Raw genomic sequence first — 24,801 nt, forward strand, 5'->3', positions numbered from 1 at the left:
GAGGACAAACTTGATTTGTTTCATTCTTTGCTTCTGAACACACTTTTATAACCATTGTTCTTGAGATTTTGAAAAACGTTGGCATACAAAGATCAATAGATCATGTCTTCCAAGTTTTTTAGGGTAAAGGCCACACTTTGCATCCCTACCAACGGAACAGGTATCACAACCAATATGGATCAATCTTGGCAACTTTTGGGGATTTTTCTATATATAGTACTTGTTTTAATGTAAAGAATAAGAAAAATACAAGAGTTATAAGATCTGGTGTATAAATGAAGACCAATTCTGATTGTTGAACTTTTGTAAACTCTAGTCCAACTGTGCCTAAGTTTTGGCTTCCAATGGTCTCTTGTGCTTTTTCAACAACTAATTTTAAGTATTTCCCTTGTGCTTATATTTGAAGCTGTAAGTGTCTCTGTACCTATTTCAGTTTAAGAGAATATAAATAATGGAACCATAAACATTTCTATATTTTTTTTAATTATCTTTTGTACCTCAAGTTGTTCATGTAGCCTTCTTTGAACTTTAATTTGCATTTATATTGCTTCACTTATCTGTAAATTTCTGAATGGATGTTTGTATCATTAATGAACATTTGAGGGGCATACTTTAAATTACATATATTGATATGCACAACTGAATAAATGTCCCTTACTTGTTTGTTTGAGGCCAAACACCTTAACTGCTCATGCGGGTTCCATTCATTTCACCAATGGCATCTCCTGCTAGTACGACCATATCTACAACCAAAATCTTTGTTATCATTGAACAATAATTTACTTTAAATTATTTCAAATTATTTTAAAAATCGATTCTTGGATTTCTTACCGACTTTACTTGTGCCACCAATATAAAATTGGGGATATAGATTCTTACTGAGAATAGAACACTTACAACAGTCGACAAAAAATTTGAAATCACATTGATATGGTTTCTTGCCATAAGATTATTTATGGTGGTGAAGTATGTTTGATGACCGTTGTGAGTGGTTTTGAAGGTCTTGGTGGCTAAAATAGAATCTCGTACATGAAATTCTTTATAAATGGAAGGATCATTAGACCAGATAAATTGGCTATATCTACAACACTTAACAGATTATTGATCTGCAAACTGTTGGATAAGAAGTACAAAATCAACGTGTAATGATCACTGATGGAATCAAAACAATTAGAAACGAAGTAGCAAAAAATAAAAACAAATAAAAACCCTATATTATGAAAGATAGAAAGATACATGGAAAGGTTCCAAAAGAATGATAGAACCGTAGCTTACCTTCAAATCGAAATCAAGAGTGAAAATTAGGGCTTGAAATTAATGTAGGTTCTAAAATCGTGAAAGCTTATGTAAAGAAAAACAAAATTTTGACTTGTTTAGCAGTGGTGAAAATGATTACAATATAGAAGAAATTTGAATTGTTTAGCAAATAGTCGAAAATAAGAGATAATGCTTACCTTTAAATATGTATAGAGAGTGAGGAGAAACGAAAAGGCACTGCTACTTTTCTGCATCTATGGTTTCGGATAAGAGAGAACGAATCTATCAAGGCAATAGTGGTAATGTTAAGAGTATTTATATATAAAGTAAGAAAAGAGCATAGGCTTAGGTTTCAAAGGATTTTGAGGCGTCGAAGATTGGGGAAGAGATGTGAGTCGGCTGGGTCAATCATTTGACCGATTCAATTGGCCACCGCATAGTTTGAGATATTTAGATAAGATGTTCACGAAGTATTTTTTTTTAATGCATAAAGTTATTGTATATATTGCATAAAGACTTGTACCTCTTAAAATTCAGCATTTAAGACTAAATGCTTATATATATATATATATATATATATATATATATATATAGGGTTGATATCGGTTGAGAACTCATAGTTTCCCGAGAACCCGCGAACTAAAAGTGGAGCGTTAGATCAAAATTAATTCATTAAGGACATGATCGTAATCATATCAATCTCATTTAATGTTTAATTTTTGTGTTATTGTAAATATTAATAGAAATGTCTAAAAAATTGCATAATAAATCAAATTTTCGGATTTTTTTAAAAATAGTATTTTTTCAGTTTTTTTTTAAATAGTAGTTTTCAGTTTTTTTTTAAAAGTGCAGATTTTTTAATTTTTTAAAGAAAACATGAATTTTTGAAAACAAATTGAAGAAAATATTTTTTTTTTTTTTAAAAACTGTAATTTTTTTTAAAAGCATTTAAAAATCAATAAAATTAAAAAAAAAACTGGAATATTTAAAAAATACTATAATCTTTTAACCAAAAAAATCAACATTTTTGGTACATTTATGCATATTTTTACAAATGCATATATGCATATTTCATATACTATAATATTTGTAAAGAAATCATAAGAAAACTCATTTTATTTACTAATCTATAAACACAATACAATAAGTATTTTATTCGATACAATATAAAATATAAAAAACAAAAAAATGCTACAAATTTTCAAAGCATTTTCATGTCTTCGTGTCAATATTTCCATATTTTCTTCAATTTATCAATTTTCTTCTCTTCAATATTCACCACATTTCTTCCAAATCTACAAGAAAATTAAAAAGAAATTGATTGATGCAGAAACACTCACAAAAATACATATTAGATTTACATGTGAATCGCATGTAATTCATATGTGATTTACATGTGAATCACATGTAATTCATATGTGAATTACGTGTGAATCACATGTAATTCATATATATGTGAATAACATGTGATTTAAATGTGAATCATATATGATTCATATGTGAATTACATGTGATTTACATGTAATTCATATGTGGATTACATGTGATTTACATGTGTATCACATGTGATTCATATGTGATTTACATGTGAATCACATGTAATTCATATGTGAATTACATGTGATTTACATGTGAATCACATGTAATTTATATGTGAATTACATTTGAATCACTAAACACTTATTGTCTTAAATATGAGTCCATAGGTGTTGAATACATGTCCTTAGGAGTTGACGTTGTGCCATAAGTTAAGATGTCTTGGGTTCCAATGCTCAATATTCCCTTGCTAATTTCATATAATCCTGTAATATGGGAATCCAAACAAATAACCATCAAAAAATAATATAAAGAAAACAAAAAAAATAATGGTGAAGAAAGAACAATAAATACCATATGCAATAGGTCATCAGTAACATCCATTCACAATATGATCAGGTGCCATATCCAATAATATAATAAAATATCAACTTATTTCATGCCATTTGAAATAAAAGAACAACTTAATCAAGTCAAATGACTATGCTCAACTTCATAATTGATATGAGAGTTAGACAATGATAATGAATGGAATTGTGTTGAATGTGCAAAAAAATCCATTATCAATTTGGAATCTGAAAATCAATGCCTCAGTAGTGAAATATTTTATATATGCAGTTGTTCTTGCTACCCTCATAAAATCAAGCAATTACCACACAACCAAGAAACAATTGTTCAGGGTAAAATCTATGAATATTGTGAAAACTTTTTGTTGGAATGTAAGGGTAAAATGGTCATTAGCCACTTTACCCATACATGACCTAATAAAAAATATATGAAATTCGTAAACATACCATACGGCTGATTCAGGGGCAATTACGTCAATTCAACAGCAAGGGGCACAACCGCAAGGCTCGAGGTCTTTGTATCTATCACAAGTCAAAAACATTTTCAAAACAAATATATTAAACAAAAAGAGTAATAAACAAATGATTTAATTCATTAAATACCTTTGGGTTCCATTTTAAGCCAATCTTGCCCACAAATCAAAGCTTGTCTATATCGGGATCAACTGTTCTCAAATGATGATCAACCACTCTCCCAACACTATGGAATGCCAATTCCAGAGTCAAAGTCGACACTGGAATCCCAAGTATATCCCTCGCCATCATCGACATAATCGGGTACCTTGGAGTATGAACTTTCCACCAATTCAAGATATTAAAAAAACCTGCATATCCAGTCAAATAAAATTTCACAGTTCCAATATCACAATGAAACCGATTTACATATGCAAGCAAATTGATATACATATGCAGTCAAATACAGCCTCATAAGCAAGAAAAACCCCACTGGGTGTTTCCACTGTGGGTACCGAACCAAGAAGAACTAACACTGAACAGATGAACAGAAGAAAATCGGAGATTCAGTAGATGAACAGAAAAAAAAATCAGAGATGCAGTCAACAGATAAAGAAAATCAGATGTGCAATGTCAAAAGATGAAAAAATCGCTTTTATGGCTTACCAGATCAGAAGTGGAGTTGAAGCCGACGCCGGCACCGGTGATGTGGAGCGGAGATCGGTGGTCTGCAAAGGAGATCGGAAGCCTGATGAAGAACTTGAATAAATGAAAATAATCTAACTGCAACATTTAATTTGTCGAGCCTTTGGACTGATGACAATTACCTTAAATCTGAGAATTCGGAGCCCTAACTTTGATAATTGCTCGGATCGGTCCATTATCCTTTAGATGTGAAGATGAAGAGTAGCAGGTTTGTAGTCGATGTGGAATTGAAGTTGATCATCATTTGGATATCAATTATCGCAAATGCAATAACGATGGACTCAGTGAGTGCATCATCGGTGGAGGATTAGGACTCAGTAAGGAAAGTTCGTTTGACGTGGAATCGACAAAAAACTCTTTAGAAAACAAAATCATATCAGGAACGATGATTAATTTCAGATCTCGAGGCGGTGATGTTGATTTTGGGGGAAATCGACATAATCGATAAAAGAATCATCTGTGGAGGATGTCGGAGGTGGAAGAGGTGGAGATGATGCGACCAGGTGACGATCCAACGCCGGAGAAGAAAGCTGTTGAAGGAAGCATCTGAGAAGAAAGTCGTCTGGAGGAGAACGAAGGTTGGGTTTGTGTGAAAGAGATCATTTTGCAAAATTATAATCGATTAGGATATATGATTTAATTATAGTTTTTTATTTCCAATATTGCCCTTGTCTAGTTTAATTAAGATACCCCCAGCTCTTTAGTTTTCTACTTATTTACAAAAACGCCACCTTGCATCTTCGCCCTTCATTTTTTTTATCTAATGTTCCACTTTTAGTTCTTGGGTTCTCGGGAAACTATAGGTTCTCAAATGATCCTTCCTCTATATTGTCACACCCCCAAAACCGAAACGGCGGAAACGTTTTGGGGTGGAGGACGTCATGTTTAGTATCGCAACCATTGTATAATAGCAATCATAGTAACACAACCATTACAGTGAATACATATATGAAAATGTTTACATCTGTTTGAATACATCATAATCGTATGTAAAACATAAAGTCATGACTCTTATTGCTCCAGCTTCTCAAAAACTCCAGGTGATACCTGTCTACTGATTTCCTGAGAATACAAGCAATTTTGAAAAAAGAATATCAGCATAAAGCTGGTGAGTTCATAGGCATGTTTTTGTAATGAAAACCTGTTGATGAATCCGTGAAAATATTTGTATGTTTACAAGAAAATCCAATATTTTCTTAAGTAATGAAAAGTAGTCTTAAACCCTAAGACCAATTGTTAGTTCATTATTGAATTCTGTTCTTATGTCTGAAAGTACTCATATGTATGCCTGGTACCACCAGCTGTTTTGTATTGTCTTGCATAAAAGTTTTTGTATGAAAACTCTGGCTACCACCAGTAATGTAAGTAATGTATAGCATGAAAACTCTGGCTAACACCAGTATGTATAGTATGAAAACCCTGGCTAACACCAGGTTTTATTACTTAAAATAAAACCGTGAAACTTGGAATCCTCCAGTTGTAGTATGTAGTAGTTCTATTAATGAAAATAAAACTATTGAAGAATGAAATCCCGTAAAAAAGGTTAGTTTATACTATTGTGAGTTCGTATAACCATGTTTGATATGACTGATGACCTCAGCGACGTTCTTCAGGCGTCGTATGGTATGATATTTGTCACCCCAGGCATGCCCGCCTAACTGTAGCTAGCAGTTAATGTGTGGAATTGTCAGTCCCGAATAGATCTATTCACAAATCTCACGCTCTCCCTCCAGGATACTCTGGTTACACTATACGATGAGGATTTTACCAGTACCCAGAAGGGTACAAATGAAGAGTGGTCTCACAATCCTGTATTAACTAGTTTACGTGTGGTTCCGTAGTGATTTACTGTGTTGAACTCTGTATGTATAATGTATAAGATAATAATTGTACTTAAATAATTATTATATGTTGTTCTCTTGTAGTAATGTATGCCATAAACTAAATCTGTCATAGTTTATATGGTTACCCATGAATGTAATCTGAATTGGTAAAAGAAACTATGTATTGAATTCCCCAAACTATACCTATTATAGTTTGATTGAAAAGTTATGTACTTGGTTTGTAAGATGTTCTGAAAACTATGCAATTATATTTCCAAGTTGAAAGTGTCCCTTATGCTCAACATAGTACAAAAGGGATAAAATGTCTAAATGTTTCACAAAACATGGGAAATCATTTTTTTGCATCAATTGCATAAGTTTTAACTTGTTGAAATACTTTTGTTTTAGATTCACAAAATTGTTTGTGTATGGCTTGTATCCCCCCCCCCCCCTAAAAACATTAAAAATCATAAAAATGTAGGGGTATGAACTCACTGTTGTTGTGTGATAACGTCGATTGGAAATGAAGATCCTCGGGTTGTTGTACGTGGCACTTAACGGAGTCCTAATATCAATAAATACATATATGCATTTAAATTAGCGATTTCGTTAGATAAAGTGTTAGAAGAACAATTGTGCTCGGTTAAGGGATGTTACCGGGATTTGATTGAATCGGACAACGAGTTTTTCACTGCTCAAGGGGCGTGTACGGCCGTGAACAAGGGTTTACGGTCGACAGACAGTTTACGGCCGTGAACAGGGTTTACGGCCGTGAACTGGGGTTTACGGCCTTTGAAGACTTGATGAGTTTGCGGTCGTAAGCTCAAGAACAGGGTTTACTGCCTTTGAAGATGGGTCGTAAACTCAAGAACAAGGGTGCTGATTTTGAAGAAAAACGTGCTCCAGACGTCCTAAAATGACTCCAAATGGTGTTTCTCGATGTTTTCCCAAAGATTGAAGGTGTTTTTAAGTGTTTACGGTCAGTGTTTCTAGAGAGAGAAAGAGAGAGTTTTCGGTCAGCAGTGTTCAAATGAGGGTGGGGGTCTCATATATATAGGGTTTTGTGGTCGGTGGGTGGGGTCCACCTGACACTGGCCGTAAACGAGTGTATGGCCGTGAACTCGTTTACGGCCGTAAACTCACTTAGGCCGAAAATTGTCTGATGTTCGAGGAAACTTCGGGTCTTTTGCGCGATTTGGATCCGACTAGCATATATAAATTTAATTATATACAAATAGGTGATTTTCTAAATCAAGTAGTTTGACGGAAAATTAATAAAATTCAAATTTTATTAATGGAAACCGCATAACGGTCACCAACCTGGAACTCCAAGGGTTTTCGTCTCTTATCGGCGTAGTTCTTTTGTCTATCTCGTGAGGCTTTCAGTCGTTCTCGGATTTGTACGATCTTTTCAGTTGTCTCTCGGATGATTTCAGGACCCGTGAGAGTGCTGTTGGGGACTTGATCCTTGACTAGCTGCGTGTCACCCACCTCAGCCCAGCACAGAGGGGATCTGCACTTACGGCCATAGAGGGCTTCAAACGGCGCAGCCTTGATGCTTGTATGGTAACTGTTGTTGTAGGAAAATTCGACCAAAGGAAGGTGAGTGTCCCACGATGTGCCGAAATCGATGACACAGGCTCTCAACATATCTTCCAATGTCTGAATTGTTCTCTCACTATGTCCATCTGTCTGTGGATGATAAGTCGTGCTCATATCCAACTTTGTTCCAAGAGCCTTCTGTAGTGATTGCCAAAATCTCGAGGTAAATCTGCTATCTCGATCGGAGATAATGGATACAGGTACCCCATGGAGGCGAACTATTTCTTGAACGTAGATTCGTGTGAGTCTCTCCATTTTGAATTTTTTTTTGATTGGCAGGAAGTGGGCGGATTTAGTTAGCCGATTGACAATTACCCAGATGGCGTCGTTCCCACTCGGAGATCTGGGTAACTTAGTGATAAAATCCATTGTAATCATTTCCCACTTCCACTCAGGTATTTCTGGCTGCTGAAGTAGACCTGAGGGCTTTTGATATTCTACCTTCACCTTGGCACAAGTCAAGCACTTGCCCACAAAGGTAGCAATTTTTGCTTTCATGTTTGGCCACCAGTAGAGTTGTTTGAGATCCATATACATCTTATCTGAACCTGGGTGAACGGAGTATCTAGACTTGTGAGCTTCATTCATGACAACCTCCCTGTACCCGCCGTACTTTGGGGTCCAGATCCGGTCCATGAAATAGTAAACTCCGTCTCCCTTGACCTCTAAGTTCTTTTTCATTCCTCGCAACGCTTCATCTGCCATATTCTCTGGTTTCAAGGCTTCCAGCTGGGGCTCTCTGATTTGCGCGGATAAGTGGGAATGAATGGTCATTGTTAGTGCCTTCACCTTACACCCTGAATACTTCTTTCGGCTGAGGGCATCCGCTACCACATTGGCCTTGCCGGGATGGTAGCGTATTTCGCACTCGTAGTCACTGAGTAACTCAACCCATCGTCGCTGTCTCATGTTTAACTCTTTCTGATCAAAGATATGTTGTAAGCTCTTATGGTCGGTGAAGATAGTGCACTTGGTTCCGTAAAGATAGTGTTTCCAGATCTTTAACGCAAAGACCACTGCTCCCAACTCTAGATCGTGAGTTGTGTAATTGGCTTCGTGTGTTTTCAACTGCCTCGAGGCATAGGCGATAACCTTTCCTCGCTGCATGAGTACACAGCCTAGGCCCTGATTGGATGCATCACAGTAAACAATGAAGTCTTCCGTCCCTTCGGGCAGGGACAAGATAGGCGCGCTGCATAGGGCCTGCTTTAATGTTTGAAACGCAGTGCCTTGCTTGACTCCCCAACTAAAGGTTACACCTTTCTGTGTCAGGGTAGTTAGAGGCTTAGCAATTCTGGAGAAGTTCTGGATAAACCTGCGATAATAGCCCACGAGACCCAAGAATTGCCGGATTTCTGTGGGTGTCTTTGGTGCAGACCAATTCTCGATTGCTTTGATTTTGGAAGGGTCCACGTGTATGCCTTCCTCGCTAACCACGTGACCGAGGAAAGTTACTTTCCTGATCCAGAACTCACACTTTGAGAATTTTGCATACAGCTTCTCTGCCCTTAATGTTTCCAGTACCTGCCTCAAGTGCTGTTTATGATCATTCTCGCTCCAAGAATAGACAAGTATATCATCAATGAACACGATCACGAACTTGTCTAGGAAAGGACGGCACACCCAATTCATCAGATCCATGAATACCGTCGGTTCGTTGGTCAGACCAAAGGGCATTACTACAAACTCGTAGTGTCCATAGCGAGTTCGGAATGCTGTCTTGGGCACATCATTCTCGTGAACCCGCAACTGATGGTACCCTGATCTTAGATCTATCTTTGAAAAGTAACTGGCTCCCTGAAGTTGGTCGAAGAGATCGTCGATTCTGGGCAAGGGATAACGATTCTTGATGGTCAGCTTGTTCAGTTCTCGGTAGTCAATGCACATCCGAAAGGATCCATCTTTCTTTTTCACGAATAAGATTGGAGCTCCCCACGGTGAGGAACTCGACCTTATGAATCCTTTGTTGATCAGCTCATTGAGTTGGCTGGATAGCTCTTCCATTTCTGCTGGCGCTAAACGATAAGGAGATTTAGCTGCGGGAGTAACTCCGGGGATTAAGTCGATACGAAACTCGACTTGACGCTCGGGAGGAATTCCTGGAAGATCTTCGGGGAAGACATCAGGAAAGTTGCAGACTTCGGGGATGCTCTCGAAGTTTTTAACTTTTTGCGTCTCATCGACAACATGAGCTAGAAATGCATGGAATTCCTTCCGCATATATTTCTGGGCTTTGATGCATGAAATGATACGAAGGTTCGAACTGATCTTATCACCGTAAACCATGAGGGCTTCACCAAAGGGAAGATTGAGATGGATGGCTTTCTCGAAACAAAGGATATCAGCACGATTGGAGCTCAACCAATCCATGCCAATAATGACATCGAAGCTCTTGATGGATATGGGCATAAGGTTGATGGGAAAGGAATAATTGTTCAGGGTAAGGGTACAACCTATGAATATGTCATTAGTGCTCTCTTTCTTTCCGTTAGCCATCTCGACGGTGAATGTTTCGGTTAAAGGTTGAGATTTACATTTGATTAGGTGTTTGAATGCATGACTAACAAAACTCCTCTCCGCACCAGAATCGAAAAGAATGCATGCATAAGAGTTGTCAAGGAGGAACGTACCCGTAACCACGGTAGGATCAGCGACCGCTTCCTCCTGGCCCATCGCCAACACTCTTCCTGTATTGCCACCTGATGTTGCCTTGGGGCATTTTCTTTTGAAGTGACCAACCTCTCCACATCCATAGCAAGCTTGACTAGCGCCCGCTCCAGGAGCCGGATTGGTTGGTTGGACGGGTGCCTTGCAGAATCGAGTTGTGTGTCCATTCTTCCCACAGCTATTGCATTGCATTTCACGGCAGGGCCCGTGATGATGAAAGGTACACTTGTTGCATTTTGGGAGAGTACCAGCATAACCACTGGTAGGAGCTTGGGTGGTTGGAACAGCAGCTGGAGTAGTAGCAGGAGTAGTAGCAGTATGAACTGCCACTGTTTGCTGTTTCTTGGAGGGCTCCTGCGCAGACTGGCCCTTGTGCTTGTTCCAAAATTTCTTTTTCTTCCCACCACTCTCCTTTTGTGGCTCGGAGACAGCTGCTACCTCATCTAGATCGACTCCATGATCGATCAGAGTCTGGGCCAGGCACTTGGCGCTGCCAAATGTAGTCGGTCTAGCAGCCAAGACATTTCCTTTGGTTGGGGCCGTCAGCCCCCAGATGTACCTCTCGATCTTTTTGCATTCCGGGGTGACCATTCCCGGACAGAGGAGAGCCAGATCACAGAATCTAGCGGTGTAGGCAGCAATGTCGGAACCTTTCATCTTCAGGTTCCAGAGTTCGTGTTCTAACTTTTGCATCTCGCACCTCGGGCAGTATTCCGCAAGCATGAGTTCCTTTAGTCTTTCCCAACCCATGGCATTAGCCACGGGTAGGGTTAGGGATTTGACTTGACCATTCCACCACGTCAGTGCTCGGTTGGTGAAAGTGCAGGCGGCGAACTTCACCTTGTTTGCTTCGGGACAGGCGCAAATTTCGAAGATGGATTCGATCTTCTCGAACCATCGAGTCATGGAAATAACACCTCCATTTCCGTCGAAGGACTTGGGTTTTGCATTCATGAAGTCCTTGTAGGAACACTCCTTTTGATGTCCCTGATCACCTTGGTTCTGGGGATGAGTACCACCTCCGGATCCACCAGAGTTTCCCTGATTGATTTGCGCCATTGCCGCAATTACGGCGGCGGTAACTGCTGCCTAGAACATGGCAGGATCGAACTGAGGGGGTGGTGGTGGCGGGATGTCGTCGTTCCTTCTGTTGGATCTTCTTCGGGGAGGCATCTTGTTCTAGAAACAATCAGGAAGAAGAGGATGGTAAGTCCTCAAGATATATGAAACAAGGTATATCTCATCCTGATAATAAAAGTGTTCTACCAAGCGATAAGCAAAGAAAGGTTACTAATACAAGTAAGTTATCGCTTAAGAAAGAAGAGGTAGCATCACTTGAAATGAATCTATATACTGAATTTGGCTCTATCTAAAATACTCCTATAGTATTTTATGTTGAATGTTTTTGTTCTTGGTAAGTTTTAGGCTTGCTGTAACACCACAGTCACTCCCAAGCACATGTTGGTCTTGTCTCGAATGAATATCGTTGATCATGATATATTGACCCTAGACATGATTACATAACTGCCCAGGTTTAACCGCAATGTCCCAACATCCAAATACTTTTGTTTTGTTCTATCTATGACTTTGGTTCTGCTATGTATGCATGCTCGTATACTTTTTACAAAATACTTATATTTTGAAAATATACTTTTAGTTTTCAGAGCGCTTCAGCCCCTTAGTGTTTATAGTTGTACACCATGTAAGGTTCAGTATAATAAGTTCACTATAAACAAGGGCTCTGATACCAATCTGTCACACCCCAAAACCGAAACGGCGGAAACGTTTTGGGGTGGAGGACGTCATGTTTAGTATCGCAACCATTGTATAATAGCAATCATAGTAACACAACCATTACAGTGAATACATATATGAAAATGTTTACATCTGTTTGAATCTTGTTTGAATACATCATAATCGTATGTAAAACATAAAGTCATGACTCTTATTGCTCCAGCTTCTCAAAAACTCCAGGTGATACCTGTCTACTGATTTCCTGAGAATACAAGCAATTTTGAAAAAAGAATATCGGCATAAAGCTGGTGAGTTCATAAGCATGTTTTTGTAATGAAAACCTGTTGATGAATCCGTGAAAATATTTGTATGTTTCCAAGAAAATCCAATATTTTCTTAAGTAATGAAAAGTAGTCTTAAACCCTAAGACCAATTGTAAGTTCGTTATTGAATTATGTTCTTATGTCTGAAAGTACTCATATGTATGCCTGGTACCACCAGCTGTTTTGTATTGTCTTGCATAAAAGTTTTTGTATGAAAACCCTGGCTACCACCAGTAATGTAAGTAATGTATAGCATGAAAACCCTGGCTAACACCAGTATGTATAGTATGAAAACCCTGGCTAACACCAGTATGTATAGTAGTTTTATTACTTAAAATAAAACCGTGAAACTTGGAATCCTCCAGTTGTAGTATGTAGTAGTTCTATTAATGAAAATAAAACTATTGAAGAATGAAATCCCGTAAAAAAAGGTTAGTTTATACTATTGTGAGTTCGTATAACCATGTTTGATATGACTGATGACCTCAGCGACGTTCTTCAGGCGTTGTATGGTATGATATTTGTCACCCCAGGCATGCCTGCCTAACTGTAGCTAGCAGTTAATGTGTGGGATTGTCAGTCCCGAATAGATCTATTCACAAATCTCACGCTCTCCCTCCAGGAGACTCTGGTTACACTATACGATGAGGATTTTACCAGTACCCAGAAGGGTACAAATGAAGAGTGGTCTCACAATCCTGTATTAACTAGTTTACGTGTGGTTCCGTAGTGATTTACTGTGTTGAACTCTGTATGTATAATGTATAAGATAATAATTATACTTAAATAATTATTATATGTTGTTCTCTTGTAGTAATGTATGCCATAAACTAAATCTGTCATAGTTTATATGGTTACCCATGAATGTAATCTGAATTGGTAAAAGAAACTATGTATTGAATTCCCCAAACTATACCTATTATAGTTTGATTGAAAAGTTATGTACTTGGTTTGTAAGATGTTCTGAAAACTATGCAATTATATTTCCAAGTTGAAAGTGTCCCTTATGCTCAACATAGTACAAAAGGGATAAAATGTCTAAATGTTTCATAAAACATGGGAAATCATTTTTTTGCATCAATTGCATAAGTTTTAACTTGTTGAAATACTTTTGTTTTAGATTCACAAAATTGTTTGTGTATGGCTTGTATCCCCCCCCCCCCTAAAAACATTAAAAATCATGAAAATGTAGGGGTATGAACTCACTGTTGTTGTGTGATAACGTCGACTGGAAATGAAGATCCTCTGGTTGTTGTACGTGGCACTTAACGGAGTCCTAATATCAATAAATACATATATGCATTTAAATTAGCGATTTCGTTAGATAAAGTGTTAGAAGAACAATTGTGTTCGGTTAAGGGATGTTACCCGGATTTGATTGAATCGGAAAACGAGTTTTTCACTGCTCAAGGGGCGTGTACAGCCGTGAACAAGGGTTTACGGTCGACAGACAGTTTACGGCCGTGAACAGGGTTTACGGCCGTGAACTGGGGTTTACGGCCTTTGAAGACTTGATGAGTTTGCGGTCGTAAGCTCAAGAACAGGGTTTACTGCCTTTGAAGATGGGCCGTAAACTCAAGAACAAGGGTGCTGATTTTAAAGAAAAACGTGCTCCAGACGTCCTAAAATGACTCCAAATGGTGTTTCTCGATGTTTTCCCAAAGATTGAAGGTGTTTTTAAGTGTTTACGGTCAGGGTTTCTAGAGAGAGAAAGAGAGAGTTTTCGGCCAGCAGTGTTCAAATGAGGGTGGGGGTCTCATATATATAGGGTTTTGTGGTCGGTGGGTGGGTTCCACCTGACACTGGCCGTAAACGAGTGTACGGCTGTGAACTCGTTTACGGCCGTAAACTCACTTAGGTCGAAAACTGTCTGATGTTCGAGGAAACTTCGGGTCTTTTGCGCGATTTGGTTCCGACTCGCATATATAAATTTAATTATATAAAAATAGGTGATTTTCTAAATCAAGTAGTTTGACGGAAAATTAATAAAATTCAAATTTTATTAACGGAAACCGCATAACGGAATGGAAAAAGTTTCGGGTTGTCACACACACATATATATATATATATATATATATATATATATATATATATATATATATATATATATAGAGAGAGAGAGAGAGAGAGAGGGAGAGAGAGAGTGAGAGAGAGAGAGAGAGAGAGAAAGAGACGCGTTCTTTTGAGAACCAAAAGATTTGGGAGAACTTGCGAACTCACAATCCACTCATTATTTTTCAAAACAAAAAACGCTAATCTTTTCCAAATGGTGTGTCTAAACCATATCTAGCTTAAAAAAAATTTCGATTTTTTTTTTTGGGTTTTTTTGGAAATGTGGATTTATGCACAATCAGCAGTCTATAGGACTACTGATTGTGCTCATCAGCAATCCATATAATTGTTGATGTGCATACATGCAAATTTCTAAAATGAATAAAAAAAATTGCCAAATCTTTTTTTGGACCTAGACATGGCTTAGACGCACCGTTTGGAGAAGATTGATGTTTTTGGTTTTGAAAAATGATGAATTGATTATTAGCTCACAAGTTCACACGTTTTTTTAATTCTATAAATAACTCAGCCATATATATATATATATATATATATATATATATATATATATATATATATATATATATATATATATATATATATATATATATATATATATATATGACAACATCTAGCTAATATGAGATACTAACAAATTTTGTGACATTGTGATTTATCTTCCCATGTTATTAACATGACAAATAATAATGGATGCCAAATAGTGAACATTATAATTGTATACAAGGTTCTAAAATCGTTTGACGGTAGCTCGGCGGTCGACTGGTCTTAAGGGATTAATCGGTCTTAGCGGGGATTAATCGATGATTAATCGGAGACCATAGATTATTAATAAAATATTAAAATTAATTAAATATTAATATATCTTAAGAAAAACAAGTACTTCAAAATTAGAAAATAAGAAAAATTGTAATTTGGAAATACGAAAATATGAAGATTTTGGTATAATATTTGAAATTTTGAAAATTTGAAAATTTTGGAGTACAAAAAAAAAGTTGGTTTTTTGAATTTTTTAAATTTTTTTTTGACCTTTTTTTGACTTTTTTTTGACTTTTTTTTTTGACTTTTTTGGCTTTTGTTGACTTTTGTTGACCGATTAATCCCGCCGAGGCCGATTAATCTCGCCAAACCCGATTAATCCTAAATTTCCGATTAATGCCCTAATCTTCGACGGTTGGAGAACGTCAAACGATTAATCGCCGATTAATCCCGATTTCTGCAACCATGATTGTATAAAAAAACAAAAATAACTAAGTTAAAAGTTAAAGGACCAGATAGTACAAATGAAACTTCAACGCCATATTTAATGTTAAGAGTGGATGGTATGGGCAACGCTCAGGTTCGTTTTTGTGAGGTGGCAGTGGATAACGATGTGACAACGGGGGGAACACCCCCCCCCCCTTCCCGTTATGTGGGCTTTCGTTGGCGTTGTAACAATCGATAACGCGATTTTTTATTTTTATTTTCTCCATTTCGACCGTTAAAAAACGATAACATTTAAAAAAAATCTTTACCTATGAATTCATACTATTATCTATTTAATCACCACTTTTCTCTCTATTTAATCACTACTACAACCAAATCCAGTTCCTCTATTAACCAGACGTGCGGCGTTGAAGTTGGGCACAGACGTCTAGTTCATGATTATTTTGCGGATGATTGTGTCTACCAGCCAACGTGATTTCAAAAGAAGGTTTCGTTTACGGAAAAATGTTTTTGTTCAGATAGCCAACGCGTTGGAAAGCAGGTTTTGTTTCTTTCAAATATAGTTTTTACATAATTTAAATACATTGTTTCTTTCAAATATAGCTTTTACATATTAAATATATGTTTAGGTATGAATTTTTCAAATGAGATATGATGCTAGAGGTAAGCGAGGATTCACAGAGTTGTAGAAATGTGTTGCTGCAATTAAGCTTATGACAATGGGAGAGTCGCTTGATTCGATTGACGATTATATGAGAATGTCTGAGAGAAATGCAAGAGAAAGTTTGTATAGATTGGCGAGAGGTGTTGTCGAAACCTTCGTTGACATTTATTTACGCAAACCTTCGTTGAATGATATACAACAACTATATGTGGTGCATGAAGAAAGTCACGGTTTTCTGGGTATGCTTGGAAGCATTGATTGCACACACTGGAAATAGAGAAATTGTCATGTGGTGTGGAAAGGCAGTACACAAGTGGTCATCATGGAGCGCCTTTGTTGGTATTATAGGTTGTTGTTTCCCAAGATTTATGGATTTGGCATGCTTTTTTCGGTGTTGCAAGTTCGAACAACGACAAGAATGTTCTTGATTAATCACCAATATTCTACGATATTTTTTTTCAGGAAAGGCACCAGATGCTCCTTTCACAGTGAATGAAAATGAATATAAGTTTGGGTATTACCTTACAGATAGAATATATTCAGCATATTCCACATTCGTGAAGGCGTTTTGACACCCAGTGGAACCAAGAGACAAATTTTTCAAGAGAAAACAAGAAGGGGCACGTAAGGATGTGGAACGTGCTTTTGGAGTTCTAAAGTCGAAATAGCACATCATTGAACATGTGGCACGACCATATCAGTTAGACGTTCTACAAGATATTATGTATACATGTATCATAATGAATAACATGGTGGTTGAAGATAAAGGACGAAATATTGTGGAGTATTCGACTTCGGAGCCTAGACACATGCAATTTCAACCCAGGACAGCGGAATATTTGCATAGGGTCGTAGATATTCAAGACGCATGAAAACACAAGCAACTTCGAGAAGATTTGGTTGATTTATGTACGATGTAAATGAAAATGAATTATTAGGGGCGAAAATGCATTTTTTTTCTTTTGTTTTTAAATGTTTTTTTGTTGTAATGTTTTTTTTAGATTTTTAAATGTTATGTTTAATTAAAAAAAGTAGGTTTTATTTAAATAACATGTTTTAATTAATTTTGTCTTTATAAATATAAAAAATTAAATCGAAAAAAAAAGAAAAAAAAATGATGACATGGAGTGTTATAACTTAGGGATGAGAGTGGGTCCAAAGTCGGATCGGTAGACCCGGACCCGGAAAACCCGGGAACGGGTTAACGAGATTTTGTAGGACCGGAAACCGGACCGGTATATGGGAACCGGTTTTGGTTCGGTTCCGAGTAAGATACCGGGTAAAGTGGGTCTAGAACCGGAAAACCCGTAAATATCAAAGTGGGTCGGATGAAACCGGGTACAGTGGGTCTAGAACCGGAAAACCCGGGAAAACCGGAATTTTTTGGTAATTACTTAGTGGTTGAACTTTGAAAATTTTCAACTTTGATATCCCAACTTCGGAGGATTGTAAGTATTGAATATTAAACCAAAAATGACAAAATTATTGTCTAAAATTATGTACAAACTCTAAACTACACGTTGCAAAAAACCTCATGATAATTCGATTTCAAACGAATTAGATATGCATGTTTTAAAATTTCACAGAATACAAAAATAAAGCTGAAAAAAAATCGCAGCTTTGATATCCCAACTTTGGGAGACTATAAATCAATGAATATGAAACCAAAAATGACAAAATTATAGTCTAAAATCATGTACAAACTGTAAACTACACTCTGGAAAAATCCTCATATCAATCCAACTTCAAACGAATGAGATATGCATGTTTTAAAACTATCACAAAATACAAAAAAGCTGAAAAACATAAACTTCCAACTTTGATATCCCGACTTTGAGAGACTGTAAGTCAATGAATATAAACCTAAAAATGACAAAATTATTCTAAAATCATGTACAAACTATAAACTATACTCTGGAAAAAACCTCATGTCAATCCGACTTCAAAAGAATGGGTTTTGCATGTTTTAAATTTTTCATAAAAACCGGTTCCAATTCCTAACACGGTTCCGGTTCTTAACACTAGTTGCCCATTTCCTCCATTTGGTGTTATAACACCATATTGACATAACATGTGAAATGACAACTTTTGGATGTGATAACTAGTTGTCCACACCCACTAGTCTAATGAATAGTGTAATATTATATTTAATGTTACACTATTCTCTAAGACAATATAGAGTATTAGGTATAGTGTAGGATGTAGCATTATTGTGTAATTTATAATGTAAAATGAGTTTTTTAGTGTATGGTTGAAGATGTCCTAAGCTATGCATTTTGCAACAATTTGACTTATAACATAATGCAACAAATACACAAACTACATTAAACGAGACGAGTTTATCGTGTTTTTGTATAACATCGACTCGACTAAACAATGTGGAACAAACCCAATTAACACCACGTTTTTTTTTTCTATTTCTACCAACTAAAAACCTTAAAAGCTACATAAACAATTACTTTTGAGCATGAGTTTCTTGACATATTGTTAACCATTATGATGACGCCATCCTTGAGTAGCTTAGCTATTTCTCTAGTCCAAGCAAAATATAGTAGACAAGCGTTATGGGTAACGCTATCAGCATTCCAAATATTACACTGCAAACATTACATAAAAGAAATCAAGCATCTTCAAAACCAAACAGAAAAATGGGATTTTTAAAGAATTAAATAAGAATAATTTAATATTATTTGTAGGAAAGAACATTATAGTTACAAAAGGAATCAATTTTGGAAAGAAAAAAGAAAGAATAAAATAAAGTGAAAGGAAAAAAAGCTGAAAGACGTACCCAGTGCTAAGGATATCAGGGTGGACATTGTACTCCTTCGCAAAGACAAAGGGGACAATACCCTGTGGTAAAGCAGCCTGTTTGTTTTTTTCACCATTTTTATCATCAAAAAGAAAAAGTTAGAGGACTAAATTTGTAAAATAACAAAACTTACTTATATATATATATATATATATATATATATATATATATATATATATATATATATATATAATCACGTAAAAAGTTTAAAATAAATAAATAAATAAATAAACCCTTGGGTATAATGAAAACAGTGAGAATCAAATTGAGAGCATTTTTGTATTTAACTACAGCTTTGATTGCATCAGCACAATCCATTTAATGTACACTCATATTTGTTATTTTGTGTGTACTTATTTAACATGTCATTCATGTTATGTAAAAATAATAATAATATTTATCTTCATGATTTTCACTATATATTATAGGGTTCATACATAATCTCAACCATACGTATATGCATAATTTTATTTAAAGAACTTTTAAAAAAATTATATTTCTCAAGTTAAAAAAAAATCGATTTATATCAGCTTAGTTTTCAACTATATCTAGAAATAACCAGATACAGTTCAAAGACTAAATTCACTTATATTACTTTATTTTTAGTGTATCTTGATATATGCATTCGGATTATTAAAACAAAAAAAGTGACATTAAAGTTAATGATAAAATTAAATAATTAGTTATTATGATTCATTGGATATATGTTTTTTATTTGTGTTTATCCTTTTAAGGTTACGAAGAAGCATATAGTAATTATAAATGGAGTGGCAGACAAAATGTGGGTGTCGGATTTAGTGTTTAATTAAATAATCCAAATGCACGCTTTGTTTTGCTTTGATCAAGGCATGGACATGCCCCACGTGACTCTCACGTGACCCTCATTATCACCCTTTTGTCATAAAATAAAATAAATCAAGTTATATTATATCTTAAAAAGTTGTAAACAAGAAAATGCAAGATACAACTTTTTATCTCTTTAACATAAAATGACCAACAATGTTAAATTAACTCCATTGCGATTGCAAAATTGCTTTTCGAATTGTTTTCACCATAAAAAAAATCTTAAAGTGCTTTTTTTTTTTGCTTAATATATTATGAAAATATAAAATCCATGATTTATCATCTATTTAAATTTTTTTATGTGGGGACCATTCAAAAAGCTTTGCATATGGAATTCATTTTTATACAAATAGCCGAACATATAAGTTTACTACGTATATAATTGCTTAATTTTAGATAATCATAAACCTTGATAGTTTCTCATATTAAATAACTAAAAAAGAAAAGGAAAATGATATAGATATAAATATTTAATGTAGTTGAAGAAGGAAAAAAAAAAAAAAAAAAAAAAGCAAAGAAAATAATTAACACCTGGACGATGGCAATACGTAAGAGAACGCCGCGAAGTCCGACGGCAATGGAAGCAGCTGCCATGACAGCCGGTCCTGTAAGGAATCTCACGGCCATTGCAAAAGTTGCTACCGAATTTCCACATGCTATTATCTTTGGTTGCAATGCCATAAATAAACCTGTATAATTTGTTTTTTTTTTCTTAATAAATATATATAATAACATTACATTTTCACTTATTTATTTATTTACATATTATAATATACGTAATCATGACACCAACATTTAGTGGCTGTTTGATACGTAACATTCTGAATGGTTAACGAACTATAGATTCCCTTAACCATTAAGAGAATGTATAAGTCCTAACGAAAACAAATAAAAACAATATACTCTTCAACATTTTTAACTGTATTAAAATTTCATTTTGGACAAGCTGCCCTTTATTTTATGACATGGAATCTACTACGAAAGGACAAAATATACTGTTATTTTGGGAAAACAGAAATCAGCTTTTTAGTGAATTTACGAAATTACCCTTGAGGGAAAACAAGAATCTTATTATGTTGATTCGCATTTGACACCCAAAATCAATCAAAGTCTTTTACTTTTGCTCCCGACAATCTAAAACACCTTTCCATCATCATCCCCACCACTACTACTTGAAGGTAATCATCATCATCATCACCATGCCTAACTAATTCCAATACCTTTCTATTTTATTTTTTTTCACTGTTAATTTAAAATAAATACAATATTTGTGTTTCACTTTTAACGTCTATCTACTTTTTTACCACTTGATATTTGGTCCAAAAGTCTCATTTCTTGAAACGAATAGTAAAGAAAGTACTACTGTCTTTTGGTGCCCGATTTAATAAAACATTTTAAATATTAAATCTAAACGAAATAAAAAGTATTGTACATCAAAATTCAAAATTAGGCAGACAGCATACACTTACCTATTCAGATTTCTATTTAATTCAAAAAGTGATATATTACAAACGATTAGATTCCTATTTAACTCAAAAAGTGATATATAATATATTACAAAACGAATGTATAAGTGTATAACGTTTGATTTGACGTTAATTTAACAAAAAAAAAACAATTCATATTCGAATTTATCAAAAACTATGTCCTATGACAAGATAACATTAATTTGTGTCGGTAAAAATATTACCTTGTCCCAAGGAACAAAAATGCTTCTTTTTCATAAATATATATATTTTTTCAAATTTACTTATTTGTCTATTGATATAAAATATTATGTCACAAAAAATATGCGATAAAATATACATTTATTAAACTATAATATATCAAATCTGATATGACTAAATAACAATAGACATGAAATATGGATAGAGAGAATGTTGGTACTAACCAAGACTGAACATCGCCATGCCAAGGCCTGCATCAGACAGTATTGATATCGACTTTGCTATGATTGCTGGCATTTCAACATTCCACCTATAAATTAAATATAATTATATTATTTAAAAACTCTCTTCATTTAAATATAAAAATATAAAAAAATTAACATAATGTATTCATCATATTTTTACCTAAAACACACTAAAGACCAAATGAGCCCGATTAAACTCGAATACGTATTCGGGTTTCGGATCAACTTCCGCCACACCATAATCAATATAAGCCTCGTCATTACACTGGTTGGTGGCATTGCAGTGCTACCAACACCTTTCCCCTTTCCGCCTTCAATATTTATATTGTTATTTCCAAAAGAAAATTCTGCTCTTTCCAAGTATTCTTCTCCGTTTCCTAATAAATAAAACATTTTTTTAATTTAATTATGTAAAAATGAAAATATAATTTAAATAAACGATGACTTACCTTTTAGGGGCGATATCGGCGTTTTTACATCTTTTGTAGTTGGATGATCAAGTGCTCCGTATTCGCGTGCAGCGAATACGTCCGAAACCGGAGAAGCACTCGAACTCCAAACAAACATGTGAAGATCATTCGAACCTTCATCTGTCTTCTGTCCATTGGCTTTTTTAGTCAATGGAACAGTCGGTTTCCCCGTCGAAGGGGAAAACATCCCTGGATTGGGTGCCGGATAGTTACTACCCGGCACTCCATGATGAAAACGAGACTTATTGGGAACGCTCCCACTGCCTTCCTCTTCATAATTGGAAGGTCTGGGGGTGGGCCCTCTGGACACAGACAACCCGTAAACATCATTAGCCCCAAAGTTCGAGTTCCTCGCACCACCACCACCACCGCCGCCCGCCATTGAATAAAAGTCAGTATGGTTGAAACTCGACCCTCTTGGGGTCGGGTTTCGTGACGATTGCAGAGAGTAAATCTCTGCATTCGTCAGATTCGATGGACGAGGGGTCGTAGAGGAAAAACCCTGCGACCTTCTCGAAAACACATCGGATCTTGAAGCATTTGATTTCCTAACTGTAACATGAAGCTTTCCATCTTCTTTAATCTCAGCTTCAGTCTCAAGAACTTGTCGTCCATCTAATGACATGATATCAGAATCGACATGAATTGAAGCAATGGCGCCAGCAGTTCCCGGAAACTGTTCTGAAATCAACAATCTTGCACCACGAAACTCAAATAAAAACAACATCAAAGTATACCAGATTATACATTGAAGAACAACGATTTGAACCATTAAGCTACCAGATTCACCACCATACATTCCTTTAAGCAAAGGAATCCCCATAACGAGTGTATTAGGTAAAGTCGATAGAGAGAAGAGTGTAATCGACCATTCTAAGCAACCCCTTTTGCTGACGTTGCTCCAGACGGCGAGGGCGGCAAGAACCACCAGTTTCTGGAGGGTGTCAGCGGCGATGAAGCGGAGGTTCATTTTGTAAGGGTTGTTGGTGGAGATGAAGTGGAAGGAGAGCAGGGGAACGGCGAAGAGGGCAACAAAACGGTTGATGCCGGAGCATTGATCGGGAGAGAAGATCTTCCACCACTTGACGGAGCCGTAAGCTAAGATCATGGCGACGTAGAGGGGGACGACGGCGGTCATTACATGGTAGAAGTCTGAAAGAGTGATCATGGTGAATGGTGAAGATGAAGAAGATCAAGAATGGAGGTTTGAAGGTTTATGGGGTTATGAAGAAACTGAGATGGTTGCAGTTTCCAAAGCTAAAGGGAAGGGAGGAATGGTTTTGTAATATTTGATTACTTTCCCACTTCTTTTTTTATTTAATTGTTGTGGTGTTTGTGGGTATTTATATGTTAATTTAGGTAGGTGGAAGCTCGAATTGAGGGTGGAAAAGGGATAAAAATGCTTTTGTATTTTATATTATTTTATTTGATAATAAGAATAATATATGACTTATAATAATAGTTCAATTGTAAATCTTTATATTCTTACGATATATATATATATATATATATATATATATATATATATATATATATATATATATATATATATATTAAATAATACTATGTAACTAGTATGCATATACCTCGTGTTGAACAATATGATAATGATTTGTTTGTGACGTATACTTTATTATTTATCTTAGAACTCAGAAGTAAATATAACCGAAAATAAATAATATTTCAACTACAATGTTGGAAAAATACGTACGAACCAACCTCGTTTTTTGAGAATATGCAAAGAGAGGTAGACCTCGACTCGTCTTACAATTTGGGGACATGAAGCATATATTAGGAAGTTGTTCCCGGAATACATTTTGTGCGTTAAAATCTTTGTGCGAATTTAATATAACCTACAAAAATACTTAAAAATATAAAAATAATGGAATATTTAAATATTCTAATAAGGAATGGCGGATCCAGAACAAAATGTTAGGCATACCTAGTACACATGAATTTAGGAATAACATTATACCGGAAAAATTATCAAGAAAATTTGAAGTATAGAACAGGCTACCCTGGACAACCATATAAATCTAATAGCTATAAGTCACAAAACTTTCATCGTTTTGAACCAATTACTACATAAAATCATCATTACTCGCCATTTAATAACTTTATTCTTATTTTAGTATTATTTTATATAGTATTTATTTACAAAAAAAAAAAAGTTATTTTTTTGTACATGTTTTTAAAGAAATTTACATAGCATTATTAATTAGAAAATGCATTTTCTAGCATTTAACCACGTAGCATTAAAAGCATTTTTTTTACTAATTTGTTTTTTTTTTACGTATTCATTTAAATTATGCTTTGCCTATTGTAATATGTACATACACAATTTTTCAGGAAAATAGCATCACAACCTCTATCTTAGTTT

At 35.5% G+C, this 24,801-nt stretch overlaps 1 protein-coding gene and 2 long non-coding RNA genes across 7 annotated transcripts; all 3 read right to left on the reverse strand.

Annotated features, from left to right (window-relative positions):
* Positions 1-1,715, reverse strand: LOC145156310 (uncharacterized). Of its 3 annotated transcripts, XR_013736606.1 has the most exons (5): positions 1,455-1,715; positions 832-1,275; positions 659-743; positions 498-567; positions 1-424 (listed from the first exon to the last, which is right to left on the reverse strand). It is a non-coding gene; the product is annotated as an uncharacterized LOC145156310 (long non-coding RNA). The 3 variants fall into 3 exon arrangements; XR_013736604.1 differs by having other exon boundaries at positions 659-1,275; positions 1,455-1,712; XR_013736605.1 differs by lacking the exon at positions 832-1,275 and having other exon boundaries at positions 1,455-1,692.
* A 628-nt stretch (positions 1,716-2,343) lies between these two features.
* On the reverse strand, positions 2,344-4,915 carry LOC145159051 (uncharacterized). 3 transcript variants are annotated; one of them, XR_013737465.1, is made up of 6 exons: positions 4,421-4,915; positions 4,260-4,321; positions 3,744-3,964; positions 3,588-3,662; positions 2,920-3,059; positions 2,344-2,552 (listed from the first exon to the last, which is right to left on the reverse strand). It is a non-coding gene; the product is annotated as an uncharacterized LOC145159051 (long non-coding RNA). The 3 variants fall into 3 exon arrangements; XR_013737463.1 differs by having other exon boundaries at positions 2,975-3,059; positions 4,421-4,914; XR_013737464.1 differs by having other exon boundaries at positions 2,975-3,059; positions 4,260-4,341; positions 4,421-4,914.
* Positions 4,916-18,661: 13,746 nt separating this feature from the next.
* PIN1 (Auxin efflux carrier family protein) lies at positions 18,662-23,747 on the reverse strand. The gene is made up of 6 exons (XM_079077952.1): positions 22,401-23,747; positions 22,112-22,328; positions 21,931-22,016; positions 20,571-20,728; positions 19,176-19,252; positions 18,662-18,984 (listed from the first exon to the last, which is right to left on the reverse strand). The coding sequence occupies exons 1-6, from the start codon at positions 23,587-23,589 to the stop codon at positions 18,912-18,914; spliced, it is 1,800 nt and encodes a 599-aa protein (XP_078934078.1). The 5' UTR covers positions 23,590-23,747; the 3' UTR covers positions 18,662-18,911.
* Between the last annotated feature and the right edge of the window lie 1,054 nt (positions 23,748-24,801).

This window comes from Lactuca virosa, chromosome 2, assembly GCF_052849685.1.
Source record: "Lactuca virosa cultivar CGN04683 chromosome 2, Lactuca_virosa_CGN04683_v6, whole genome shotgun sequence".
Lineage (NCBI taxonomy): Eukaryota > Viridiplantae > Streptophyta > Magnoliopsida > Asterales > Asteraceae > Lactuca > Lactuca virosa.

Bases quoted from the DNA above. Each gene is read 5' to 3' on its own strand.
- PIN1 (XM_079077952.1), bottom strand. From the start codon at position 23,589: ATGATCACTCTTTCAGACTTCTACCATGTAATGACCGCCGTCGTCCCC. The intron at 22,329-22,400 runs GTAAGTCATCGT...TTTATTTATTAG, and splicing joins GCCGATATCGCCCCTAAAAG to GAAACGGAGAAGAATACTTG. The intron at 19,253-20,570 runs GTGTTAATTATT...AAAAACAAACAG, and splicing joins TACGTATTGCCATCGTCCAG to GCTGCTTTACCACAGGGTAT.